The sequence below is a fragment of the Equus quagga genome, chromosome 7 (genome assembly GCF_021613505.1).
Source record: "Equus quagga isolate Etosha38 chromosome 7, UCLA_HA_Equagga_1.0, whole genome shotgun sequence".
Taxonomy (NCBI): domain Eukaryota; kingdom Metazoa; phylum Chordata; class Mammalia; order Perissodactyla; family Equidae; genus Equus; species Equus quagga.
Genome location: NC_060273.1, coordinates 12261352 through 12274989, shown reverse-complemented (window position 1 = coordinate 12274989; position 13638 = coordinate 12261352). Strand labels below are relative to the sequence as shown.

At 44.4% G+C, this 13638-nt stretch overlaps 1 protein-coding gene across 1 annotated transcript in view; it reads right to left on the bottom strand.

The window, feature by feature from the left end:
• BMERB1 (bMERB domain containing 1) overlaps positions 1-9672 on the bottom strand; it is a 110938-nt gene extending 101266 nt beyond the window's left edge. The window contains exon 1 of the mRNA XM_046667523.1: positions 9467-9672. Within this exon, the coding sequence (XP_046523479.1) occupies positions 9467-9572 (106 nt within the window). The 5' untranslated portion in view covers positions 9573-9672. The remainder of the gene's footprint in view (positions 1-9466) is intronic.
• Between the last annotated feature and the right edge of the window lie 3966 nt (positions 9673-13638).

The window sequence follows — 13638 nt, the reverse complement described above, 5'->3', positions numbered from 1 at the left end:
AAATGGCAGAATTTACTACTCTGTCATGATTGAATAATAATCCATTGAGTGTGTGTGTGTGTGTGTGTGTGTGTGTGTATACACCACATCTTCTTTATCCATTCACCCGTTGGTGGACATTTGGGTTGTTCCCATATCCTGGCTATTGCGAATAATGCTGCAATTAACATGTGGGTGCAGACATCTCTTCGATATCCTGTTTCACTTCCTTAGGATATATAGCCAGAAGTGGGATTGCTGGATCAAACGGTAGCTCTATTTGTATCAGTAGACCTCAGATCACCTGATCTGGAACTGCAGAACTGCATCCATCATACTCAAAGTGCTACTGTACTCTCAAGAGCTTAGCATGATACCTGCCACATAAGGGCCATCAGTAAATATGTATTGAATGGATGAGTGAATGAATGGATGGATGGACGAATAGATGAATGAATGACTTACCTGTTACGGAATTTAAAAGGAACAGAATAATTAGTGTCATGCATTGTGGTCCTTTTCCAGTTTGGATTGTACGGAATCCAGACATACTTGTCACCATCCTGTAACACAGTTGTATATGCATAATATGCCCCTGGAAACCCTGGTTTAGTGCACACAGCCTGGATGGTGGTGTCCTTGCTCAGTCCTTCGCTGCTGTACCCTTTCCCTGGGATGAATCCTTAACCTTCACGCCTACTTCCAAAGGAGCATGATAATTCCTGCCCTTTGCCTTTTCTTATAAACAGCAAATTAGAAAACACAGGAAAAGTATAAATTGGAAAGTGCTATATAAATGGAGGGGGTCATTATTGTTACTTCTTCCAATACTCATAATCCCTGTATCTCTTTAAACTCTATCGAAGTGAAAGTGGGCAGCACTGATGCTGATGTATTTAAAGTCCTAAGACCCCAGGCCAACAATTCTATTTCCCGTCTCTCACATTGCCTCACATAGCAGACCCTCTTTCTTTCCCATCTGTAATCAACCACCAATGTTGCTTCCCTTCAACACATCTAACTGGCCCCTTCCTCCCAGCCCATGGCCACTGCTTTAGACCCCAGCCCAAGTGACCTCCTGAGCAGATGAGTCCAAAACCCTCCGGGTTGGTCTTCCCACCCCAGGGTCCCTGCCCTTCCATCCAGTCTACAACCACCGCCAAAGAAGTCTTCTTAAAATGCTCCTTTCTTTACCTCCATCCCTTGTCCTGCGATGGCTCCATACAGCCTGTCGTTTGTAATCTGCCCAAGCATAGTGGTCCTGCTCGGTCAACCCTGCACCTCACAGCTCCCCCAATGCAGCCAAGTGCACGCACGCCTCCAGCCATCTCCACACACGCGTTGTCACCTCCATTCTTTTCCTGAGGCTGGTCCACCCACTTCAACTTCCTTCTTTTATTTCTCTCCAATTATTTAACTACCACCCAGTTAGGGCCCACTTTATCTCCTGTTCTATCAACATCAGTATCATCAACACTGTCACCATCACTTACAGAGAGCACCAGGCTTTGTGCAAGGGCTTTCACATATCTCACTGAATCTTCTCCATTACCCCCTGAGGCAGGTCCTGTTATTTTACAGATAAGAAGACTGAAAATCAGAGAAGTTAAGTAACCAGCCCAAGGCCACACAGCTAATACATGATAAAGCCAGGATTCAAATGCAGGCAGAGCTTCCACTCCTGAACACTAGACTCATCTGCCCCTATATGGTCCATGAAGTCTTTCTTGATCACCCAAGAGAGGGAGGCCTTCTCTGTGAAGCTACAAGTCTTCCTCAGAATGGGAAGGCTCTTCCCACTGCATTTCTGTGAATGTCTTCAAACGAAAACCAAACTTTATCCTAGGAGTCTGGTCCTTACTTACTTACATCCCACTTGGACCCTGCAGGAAATGGGCAGACGAGCGTTCTCCTATCCAGCTTCCTGTGAACTTACCCTGGGCTCCGAAACACACTCCCCTCCTGCTCTGGTCTTGTCTCCCTCACTCTCTCCGAGCCTGGCAAGCATTACTGGTCCATTTTCAGTTCCCAGGTCAAAGGTGCTGTTTCATGTCTGTCTTCACAGGTGCTGTTCCCTCTGCCTGGAATGCTGTTCCCCTTAATCAGTGACAAAATACTGTTCACCCTTTCAGGCTACCCCAAGGTCCCTTCCTCTCCCAGACCCCGGAACAGCCTCTCAGTGCCACCACTTGGACCTAGTGTATATTTGTGTTAGTGTATGAATTACGCCTGTATTTTAAAGATTTCTTTGTTATTCTGCTTTTTAAAAGTAATTTTATAACACGTATTTTTATTGGGGTAAAATACACATAACATACAATTTACCATCTTCAGCATTTCTAAGTGTATGGTTCGGTGGTATTAAGTACATTCCCATTTTGCAGATGTGGACACTGAGGTCGGGGAACTTAAGCAGCTTGCCCAAGATCGCAGTGCTGGGGAGCAGCGCAGGGAGGATGGGAACACAGCCAGCCAGAGAACCCCCTGCTGGTGGGGTTGGATCTTCTTCATCTCTGTACCTCTAAGCCAGCCCCTAGTGGGGCCTCAAGCCTGGGGAATAAGTGAATGGTGAAGGAACACATGGCCTGTGTGGTGAGCATCCTGGGAGCAGCTATGGGATTGGTGTTCCGAGGGCTACGCTTCAACAGCCTCCAGCTGTGCTGGTCTCCAACCGCAGGCTCATCCAGGTGACAGGTGGCTCACAGACCCTGAGTGAACCGGACAGACCCCAAGTCCCATGAGGCTCGTAAGAGCCAAAGTACAGGAAAAAAAAGCTGGCGCCTGGCCCCTGGCCTTGGGGTCCCACCTCCCCGCCTGGGGCCGACAGCTCACCTGAAATGCCCTTCTCTCCTCTCTTCACCCACTGAAACCCTGCTTCACCTTCAGGACCAGGGCAAACCCCCTCCTGGCTGTCACACTGGAGTCCCCAGGAAGGGCCCATCTCTTCTTCTGCTCATTTCCCACGTGTCCCTTCCTTTGGCATTTGTTTCATTTTACTGGTGTTACAAGTTATGGTGTTCTTTACATCTGTGTCCCCACACTCCCCAAATCTGTGAGTGTCTTCAGAGTGAGGGCTTATTTCATGTCTAACCTCTGCATCATCTAGCACCATGCCAGGAATAACGGACGCTGGCTGGGAACATTTAGAATCAGGAGGGCTGGAATCAGCCTCCTGCTCTGCCTTACTTACTAGCTTTGTGACCCTCAGCAAGTTTCTTAACCTCCCTAAGCCTCAGTGTCCCCATCTGTAAAAGAGAAATAAGAACTCTGCTGACTTGGGGGCCGGCCCAGTGGCCGAGCAGTTAAGTTTGTGTGCTCCACTTTGGCAACCTGGGGCTCAGGGGTTCGGATCCTGGGCACGGACCTAGACACCACTTATCAAGCCATGTTGTGGCGGCGTCCCACACAGAAGAACTAGAAGGACTCACAACTAGGATATGCAACTATGTACTGGGGTTTTGGGGAGAAAGAAAAAAAAGAGGAAGATTGGCAACAGATGTTAGCCCAGGGCCAATCTTCCTCACCAAAAAAAAAAAAAAAAAGAATTCTGCTGACTTAATAGGGTTGTGATGAGAATTTAATAAGCTCTAGTTCATAGCTAGAACTCATTAACTACTATTATTATTAATAAGTGTTTAATAATTAATTAGAAACCAAGAATAGGCACAAATGGTTTTTCCTTCAGTTAACACATAAGAGAGAAATGCTTGCAAAAATGAAACAAAGTTATGACCAAACACAGAGAAACGTGTCCAAAGTACATACTAGCTGTGATCATATTCATAATCTTCACATTCCTGCTATTATGGTTCTGGTAATAAGTTACACAGTCAGTTGCCTACCTAGGCATGGCGCAGAGACTGTCATATCCCCTAAATCTTAACCTAGGAGACACTCATGCTGCCTTTATTTATGCCTTGTCACACCTTTCACACTCAAGGAAATTCCTATCACTTTTCCAAAATGGGATTGACTAGGAAGGAACAAGGGACACAGCAAGGATGATTACATTGGTCATCACTTGCACCCCACAGTCTTATTTTCCATCCAGCAGCCAATGTGACCTTTTAAAACCAAAAAAACAGGGGCTGGCCTGGTGGTCTAGTGGTTAAGATCACACACTCTGCTTCAGCGGTCTAGGGTTCACCAGTTCAGATGCCGGGTGCAGACCTACACACTGCTCGTCAAGCCATGCTGTGGCAGGCGTCCCACACATAAAATAGAGGAAGACAGGCATGGATGTTAGCTCAGGGCCAATCTTCCTCAGCAAAAAGAGGAGGATTAGCAAAAGATGTTAGCTCAGGGCCAATCTTCCTCAACAAAACAAAACAAAACAAAAACAGCTCATGTTAGTCTCCTGCTTAACACTCTTCTGAAGCTTCTCCTGCCATGGGAATAAAATCCATACTTTTTTTGGAACCACAACCTACAAGCCTACCCAGCCTAGTTCCTCTCTGACTCATCTCCACTCTTTCCCCTGACCCTCTGGGTTCCAGCCACCTTGGCCTTCTGTCTCTTCCTCTAACACGCCAAGTGCCTCTGCATTTGACCCGATATTTACATGTCAAAATGTCACCTCCTTAGAGAAGCGTTTCTTGACCACCGGGTGGGAAATATCCCTCCCTTATTAGTTTCTATGTAACACTTATCATTATCTAAACTATATTATTTCTTTGCTTGTGTATTATTATCTGACAGCTTCACTCCCAGCCCATGTCCCGCTTTCCCTAAATAGAAGCTCCATGTGGGCAGGAATCTTGTCTGTCTGTTCAACACTGTAGCCACAGCCCCTAGAACACTGCCTGGCACTTAGAAAGCATCCAATACCTGTTTACCGAACAAATATATAGGGGTCGGGGGAGCAGATCATGGTCATCGTTCACTTTTTATTTTAATATTTGAGATAAATTTGAATTTTTATAAAGTGCAAGCACTACCTCTGTAATAAGAAAAAAGAAATAACGCCGAAACAAAATAAAATTGAAACAATCCAGCTAGCATATTTGATCAAACAGATGAAAGTAAGACAAAACCTTTCTCAAGAATCTATTATGTAGATTGCAGGCAATTCATATATTTCAGTCTCCACACTGTTTATTAAACCTGAAAAGCTGGCCAGTTTAATGATCTGCTTGCTAGTCAGTCCACACTCCTGGACTTTTAAATAACAGTCATCTCCCCTCGGCTTACGGAAAGATTGTTGTTCGAACTTTCCAATCTCCTACTCACAGGATATTTATTTCTCCCTCTATGCTTTTGCCAATGCTGTTACTTCCCAAAGCATTTCCTCCCCACTGTGCCACCTCCCTCCCCTCACCTCCTCTGTCCAAAATCTTGGTCATCCTTTAAGGCACATTCAAATCTATCAAGAAACGGCCAAAACCGACAACCATGCTTTTAAAAAGCTCCGTGCTTTTTCAAAAGGCACCTTTCTTTGTGTGTCCCTCAGTCAATTACAGTTGGTTGAAAACAACATTTTTATATACCTAACCACACTGAAATGTCACTATACATTTTCCAACTGAGTTAAAAAAAAAGAAAAACTCTCAGCTGGCAGAAAAATGCTGTCAAAGGCGGATGGGAGCAATTGCTGAGACTCTTCCTCAAAGGAGAAAATACTGGGTGGCTTTCAAGGGATCAAAAGCCATTCCCCACGCATTCCCATGAGGAGGAAGGCGGTGTGGCCACAATCATTATCTGGAATTTACAAAGAAAGGAACACAAGGAAAAACTGACTAGCAAGCTTGGAACCATCTCCTCCAAGGCTGTTGGGCACCATCACTTACATCCTATTATGACAACCATTCAGCTTTGACTGAGCACTCAGTGTGCTGGGCACCGTGTTAACCCATTATGCGCATTATCTCATTTAATCCTCCCAAGAGTCTGGAGTGTTCATCACTATTATTATCCTATCAGAAGGAGGAGATAGAGAGGACGTGACTGCCGGTTGATCTGCGAGCTGGACCCGGGCAATCAGAGACTTTTTACCTCCTCCCCTGTCCTTGGAATGTACACCCCGCCCGGCGTTCCCACAGTGGGAGCCATTCCAAGGACACAGCCTTGAGTGAGGAAGGTGTCGTAGACACCATCTGGATGGTACACGTGACCGAACCCCATTAAGGCCTCTGTGTAAACTTTCAAGATTCTGGCCGGCGGATGCAAAGATCCACTGTCTTGCAACTGCCCAAGACGAGCCTCCTATGTAAATTCACTTGCTTACTAAACCTGCCGCCTACCCATCTGGTGCGATTTGCTTCTTTCTTCAGTCTCTCTTTGCCCTCCGTGTATGGGGCCAGTTTCAGATTTCTCGCGAGAACTTCCCAAAGTCTCAAACCAGCATATCCCCATTTTACAGAGGAGATAAACTGAGGCACAGAAAGGTTCAGCAATTTCCCCAGGGTGACAAAGTGACAGAGAGTTAGAGCTGGTCTGGAGCCATTTCTCCTGGTTTCAAACCCCCACTCTTTGCTACTATACTATACACATCTTCTACGTAAAAACTATAGTTAAAGTTAAAGATAGCGGATAATACAACCTTAGCTAAAAATGACCAATTCTGCAACCTTTTCCCCCCTTTCAATTCTTTTTAAGTAACACATACTCAGTGTTTAGCATCAAATATTTAAATATGTGTAGAAGTTAAACAGAGCACAGCTTCTTTTTAATGGATCTTTCTTTTTCTCCAGCATTTCATGCATTACAACACCATCTTGGCTATTGTTATGCCATGGAATCAACAGTACTAATTTTCACACTTCATTAACAAATAAATGGAGGCCCCAGATGTTATGGATGGATTCATAGATCCCCTGGGAGTTGAGAGGGAGTCCAAAAAAGCCACTTTAATCAGAAAATGCCAGGCTGCACAAGCCAGCCCTGATTGCCTAGTGGTTAGAGTTCAGCATGCTCTGCTTCAGCAGCCCGGGTCCAGATCCTATGCTCAGAACCACACCACTCGTCTGTCAGTAGCCATGCTGTGGTGGCAGCTCACATAGAAGAACTAGAAAGAATTACAAGTAGAATATGCAACCATGCACTGGGGTTTTGTGGCGGGGGGGGGAAAAAAGAGGAAGATTGACAACAGATGTTAGCTCAGGGTGAATCTTTCCCAGGAAAAAAAAAAGGTCAGGCTGCAGAAAAGAATCTGGAGATCAAAACTTGCTAAAGGCAACAATCTCAAATTTAACATTCAAAAGTGAGACTCTGCATGAGTGCTTTAGGAAGATCTCGAGTTTGAATAGGTAAAAAGGAAAAAAAAACCCCAGATTTGGAGATGCTCGCCAAAGCAGATCGGAAACTGTAGTCTTACATTTGAATAGGAAGCAAGCCTCAGAGTCTTTGATGGTTTGGAACAGAGAAGATGAGAAAGCTTTTCTGCAGGCTGTTAACAGTTTGCAGCTTAAGACTTACAAGTATAAACATTTCAGGAGCTAAAACGCTATAAACTGGGTGTTCCCTGCCATTTTTCTGTAGGTTTGAAAAATTTCCTAATAAAATGGTGAGAAAATAAAAAAGCTGTAAGAGAGTGATTAGGAAACTGACCACCACTGCAGCTGTAGTCCAGGGTGTTGCTTTATGTAATTGCTTGCAAAGGATAAAGGCAGGTCCCTTTTATAATTGAAGCAGCCGGTGCACAGTGAGCATTACCTTGAGCTCCACATACATCATCCTACTGAATATTCACAACTAAGCTATAAGGTAGGTAACTATTACTATCTCCATTTCAGAGAACAGAGGCAGAATAAGCCCTCGAAATGTGCCGAAAGTCAGTCACATAGCCAGCAAGGAGCAGAATTCAAACTCAGAGCTTACTTGAATCCAGCTTCTATTCCGCACAGATCCAGCATTCTTTCAAGGCCACTGTGGGCTGCAGATATCAACAGGGCTGCCACATACTTATTAAATCACTGAATGTGCTCTAGGAGTCTCGCAACAGATTTAGAAAGCTTCCTGACAACGTGAAAACAATAAACCCTCATGTTCAAAGCAGAGAGGAGCTCCGGGGGCCAGCAAACCTGGGTTCAAATCCTGGCTTTGCAGATTACCAGCCACATCACTGAACAAGCCCTGGTTTCTCCAGCCATGGAAAGGGAGTCATATTATTCACCTCAGGAGCTGGCTGTGGGGATGGAACCAGACGATGCATTGAAAGTTCTGAGCACAGGACCTGGGACCTGGCAGTCTATCAATAAAAGGCAGCCATTGTGGGTATTATTTTGAGCTTGTAGGACCCAGAGACCCTCAGCCCTGGTGTCATGCCAAACTCCCAAAGGCTTCTGAAAGGATGAAACAGGAGGAAGGACCCCGATGTAAAAAGGAGAAAGCAAAGGAGAAAGGTGAAAGGAGAAAGACATTTGATTGTGATTTTTAACTTCAACCCAAGAGAACCAGAATTCAGTTGAGCCATTCTAGGAAGATTTTCTGAATTTGTAATTACAGGGATGGAGAAAGCGCAGACACACACACACACGCATGCATGCACACACACACACAATCTTCCACCAGGAGAAGACGGGAAAAGAGCACATTTACAATACTTGGGTCAAGCATCGCTCTGAGATTGGTGCTGAGCACCGTTACCCAGCGCCAAGGCAGGAAGCTGAGGATCCTTGTGAGGGGTGAGAGGGCCTCTCCCCGGAGGCGGGAGGCGCTGTGCTGGAGCAGCAATGCAGGGCAGGGGCCCCGGGAAGCGCCCTGGGCTTGTTGCAGGGAGGGCTGGCAACCCTGGGGCCCCCGCGGTTCCCCTACACTTTGAGAGCAGGAGTTTCAACTACCGCGTCCTACTGATTCAAAGCAAAAACCCTTCGTGTATTTGGAAATGTTATTGACACCAAAATACGGTAGAGAGATCCAGCAAGGACAGTCGGTCCGTCTCCGAACCGCCTTCTAGGATTGCACCCAAACCCAAGACTTTGAATGAGTCAAGGGAGAAAGGAGAAGGAGGCGCACAGGGTTAACCTCCTCTAACCCTTTCCCTCCCACCCGCGACCCCGGAGAAGGCGGGGGAAGAAACGCTGGGAAGCTGAGGTGTGCCTCGAACCTCGCGCCGGGGGAAAAGCAGAGCGGAAACCCAGCCGACACTCCCCCCTCTCCGGGGATGTGGGCGCCTTCCAGGACGGTCCCCCGGCTCCAGCGCCCAGCGCAGCCCGGGCGGAGAGCGGACTCAGCTCTCTCGGCTGCGGTAGGGCTCCTACTTTCCAGGACCCGCCGCGAGCTTACGGATCCGACACTCCCGAGTCCACCCCAGGCTCCCGGCTTAGCTGCCTAGCGATTTCCCGAGCCTGGCGGTGAAGCCCAGCCTCGAGGGTCCCCCTTTTGTTCGCGGGAGAGCGCGCCGCTGCGCAGCGCTGCGCAGCCCCCGCGCTGAAAAGCCCCGCTGCGGGGGCGCTTCCCTGGGTGTGCTCTCTACCATGCCCGCGCTCGCGCGACCACCAGCTCCGGCGCACGGATCCCCAACTGTCCCCCACCCCGCCCGAGTACTCACTTCTCCCCAGTCCCTCCGCTTTCCATGCCGTCTCCTCCACCGCCCCATAGCGCCTCAGAGGCTTCTCCGTTTCCAGATGGGTAGACAAAGATTGCTTTAACTCCATCGCTGATCTCCGCGGGCAGGTCGACCGGTCTCCCTTTACTCCATCTCCACCGCGGGCTGCAGGGAGGGAGGCGGCTCCAGCCAGCAGCGTTTTAAGGGGCCGGGCGCTCGTGACGAGCCTCCATCTCTTCCGCCGCCAGGGCCTGGGAGCCCAGACTGGTACCCGGGAGGGGGGAGGAGGGACGCAGGGCGCATGCGCAATGGAGGCTTCAGCGCGGGGCGGCGGGGGGGGGGCGGGAATTGGGGGCTGGGTGGAGAGAAAAGGGGGCAGATGATAACTCTAAGAAGAACAGCAAAAACAACTAAACTAGAACCAGCCCAAAGGGAGTAAGAACAAGGCCGCTGCTCATTCTGAAGCCTGTGGGGATGCTTTGCGCGGGGTTGGCACTGCGCGAGGCTTATGATCTGTCAGCGGGCTGCTAGGTTTTGAGTGGGACTTATGAGCGCGTCTCTCTCTGTGGGCGATGGATCCATCTTTATGAGGAGGGTGCAGAAGCGTGAGTGTGGACCTGGATCTGTGATTCCAGGCTGAGTGCATGTTTGTGAGAATCTCTATCGTTCGCATCTGTGTGCATAATGTAAATTTGAAAGGGGACAATCTTGTCTGCGAGTACCTGTGTTGACTCTGCCTGTGTTTGCATGAACTTGAGAGACACATGAAAATATTTTGGACACAAGAATAACAAAGCTGTTTGGAACATGGGTCTTCACTTTCCGGAAACCCAGAGGTTTATTTTACTAACGGAGTATGGCAGCATCAAAAATACAAAGTAAAATCAGCAGCTGAATTGGTAAAAATTAGTAATATTTATGGAATGACAGCTAAGTGCTAAACATTCTCCACTAACTCTGTGAAGCAGATACTATTGTTTTATAGAAAATGAAACTGAGGTGCAGAAAGATTAAGTTGTTTGTCCAAGTCCTACACTTACCAAGTGGCCTGGCGGCAGTTGGATCCAGACTTAGCCTCTTTATTACATGACTCCCTAGAGTGCGCAGGGATGGCGTTTTGTATCTGGGGCGAAAAGACCCTGTAGGACATGGGTTGTTCGTTTGTGGTTTGTTGTTATTGTTTTTAAGATGTCATCTGGGGCCAATTTTCGGTATCCACATGGCTTGTGGAAGTAGAAAAAGGCCCAGCTCTTTAAGAAAATGACTTAGCAACTGGTAGCAAAAGTCTTTAAAAATTTATTATCAATAAAGAACTTCCAAATAGCTCATGAGAGAAGAAGGAAATAATAATGAAAATCATAAAATATTTAGACCTGAATAACCAGGAGAGTGTCACATATCAAAACTTGTAAGTTTTGATATAAGTAAATATATAGCCTTAAATACATGCATTTAAAAACGTAAAATTAAAAATAAATGGATCAGGATGAATGGATAAGTAAAATGTGGTCTATCCATACAATGGAATATTGTTCAGCCTTGAAAAGGAAGGAAATCCTGAAATATGCTACAACATGGATGAACCTTAAGAACATTTTGCTAAGTGAAATGTCAGTCACAAAAAGACAAATATTATATGATTCAACTTATATGAGGTGCTTAGTGTAGTCAATATTGTAGAGGCAGAAAGTAGATGAAGGTTGCCAGGGGCTGGAAGGAGAGGAGAATGGGGAGCTATTGTCTAATGGATATAGAGTTTCAGTTTTGTGAGACGAAAAGAGCTATGGGGATGGATGGTGATGATGGCTGTGCAACAGTGTGAACGTGTTTAATAGCACAGAACTCTACATTTAAAAATAGGTAAAATGATTTTTAAAAATGGGGTAAGTGTTTAACTCAAAATACTTTAAGAAAAAAGAACAGATAAAACCTAAGTGAAGTAGAAAAAAGAAAATAATAATGATAAGAACATAAATTAAGGAAACAGAAAATCAAGAAGCAATAGAGAGGGTCAACAAAGCCAAAAGCTGATTCTTTGTGGGGGGGGGGGGGGGAACTAATGAAGTAGGCAAACTCTCAAAACTCATCAACATAGGCACCTATGAGTAATATTAACAACAAAGAGAGAGACATAATACAAATACAGGAAGATCTTTAAAACTTAGTTGAAATGGATCGTTGCCTTTAAAAAGTAAATGTGAAAATACATGTAAATGAAATAAAAAGCAACTCAATATCATTACAAGACTGAACTGTTAATATAGAAATTTATTTTCTTCCTCCATCCCACAAAGGCATCAGGCCCGAATGGTTTTATAGGTGAGTTTTACCAAATAACAGATAATACTTATTTTATAAAAATTGCTTCAGAGTTCATTTTATTAGGATAGTATGACCTTGATATCAAAGCCAGATTAAAATGGTACAGTAAAAAAATCCTGAAATGATCTCACCTATGAACAAAGGGGCAAAAATTCTGAGTAAAAACACACCATGAACAAATAGAGTTTATTTCCAAAATGGAGTAAAGGCCCAATATCAGAAAATCTATTCATGCAATATACCATTTTAACAGGTTAAAGGAGAAAGCCGTTTTATTATCTTAATGAACACAGGAAAATCATTTGAAAAAAATTAGCAGTCACATATGTCTATCTTTCCGTTAGCAAACTAAGAATAGAAGATCATTTTCTTAATCTTCTGGAGAATAATTATTAAAAATCAACAGCAAACATCACATTTACTGTTGAACCTCTGGTAGCATCCCCATTAAGGTCGGGAAGAAAACAAGGATGCCTACAATCCCCACTTCTGGGAGGTCCTAGCCAAGTTAAATAAGAAAAATAAATGAGACATAAAATTGAAACAGAAGAAACAAAACTCTTTTTCAGAAAATATAATTGCCTATATAAAAATGCAAGCAAATCCACAAACAAGCTATTAAAATGAATAAGAGCAAGTTTTTGGAAACATGATAAACATACAAGAATAGTAGTATTTCTGTACATTATTAATCAAACTTAGAATATAATCATAATAGCAAAAAAAAAAAAACATTGAGGAGAAAATCACTACTTTATGTCACCTGGGACAAATAATTAATAATTAACTGTTTTTACGTTGCACTGTTAAGAAACATAAAAAATGAACTGAAAAAGAAGGAAGCGGTAGATATGCCATGTTCAAGGGTACAGAAGAATTAGGATGGTAAAGACAATTCAGTTCAATTCCAGCTGAAATCTTGTTAGAGAACGGGATTTTCAAACAAACTTTGACTTCTAGGCTGGCTACAGTCCCCTAGAAACAATGCAATGGAAAACAACATTTATTTTAATCCTTATCACTGTGTCATTTTGATCCAATCCTTTTCTGGACCAATTTTGTTAATAAAGGTCAAACTGGGGGCTGGCCCCGTGGCCAAGTGGTTAAGTTTGCATGCTCCGCTGCAGGCGGCCCAGTGTTTTGTTGTTTCGAATCCTGGGCGCAGACATGGCACTGCTCGTCAAACCACGCTGAGGCAGCGTCCCACATGCCGCAACTAGAAGGACCCACAACGAAGAATATACAACTATGTACCGGGGGGCTTTGGGGAGAAAAAGGGAAAAAATAAAATCTTTAAAAACAAAAATAAAGATCAAAATGTAAAAAATAAAATAAAAAATAAACTTTGACAAGCTGACCCTAAAATTACATGGAAAAACAAAGGGCCAGGAATAGGCAAGACGATGGTGAAGAAAATAAACAAGATAAGAAGCACTTAACTAGCAGATACCAAAACCTATTCTAAAGCCTTAAGACATAATGACAAAATTGAGACCCCAAAATAGACCCTACACATATTTGGAAAGTTGATATATGACACAGAGTCATTATCAATCACTATAGAAATGATGGACTAGTCAATAAATGGTGCTGAGATATTTGCCTAACCAAATGGAAAACTAAAATAAAAATTACACCCTTATCCTTCCCATCACACACACAAAAATTCCAGGTGGATTAATGACCTAAATGAGAAAAGGAAAGTTTTAAAAATTTGTAAAATAATATAGAAGAAAATATTTATTATTTTGCAATGGAAGGATATGTTAATTAAGACCCCCCAAAACACAAACCTTAAAGAAAAATATTAATATGTTTGACTACATTAAATATTTTTATTAGGGTGAAATTCA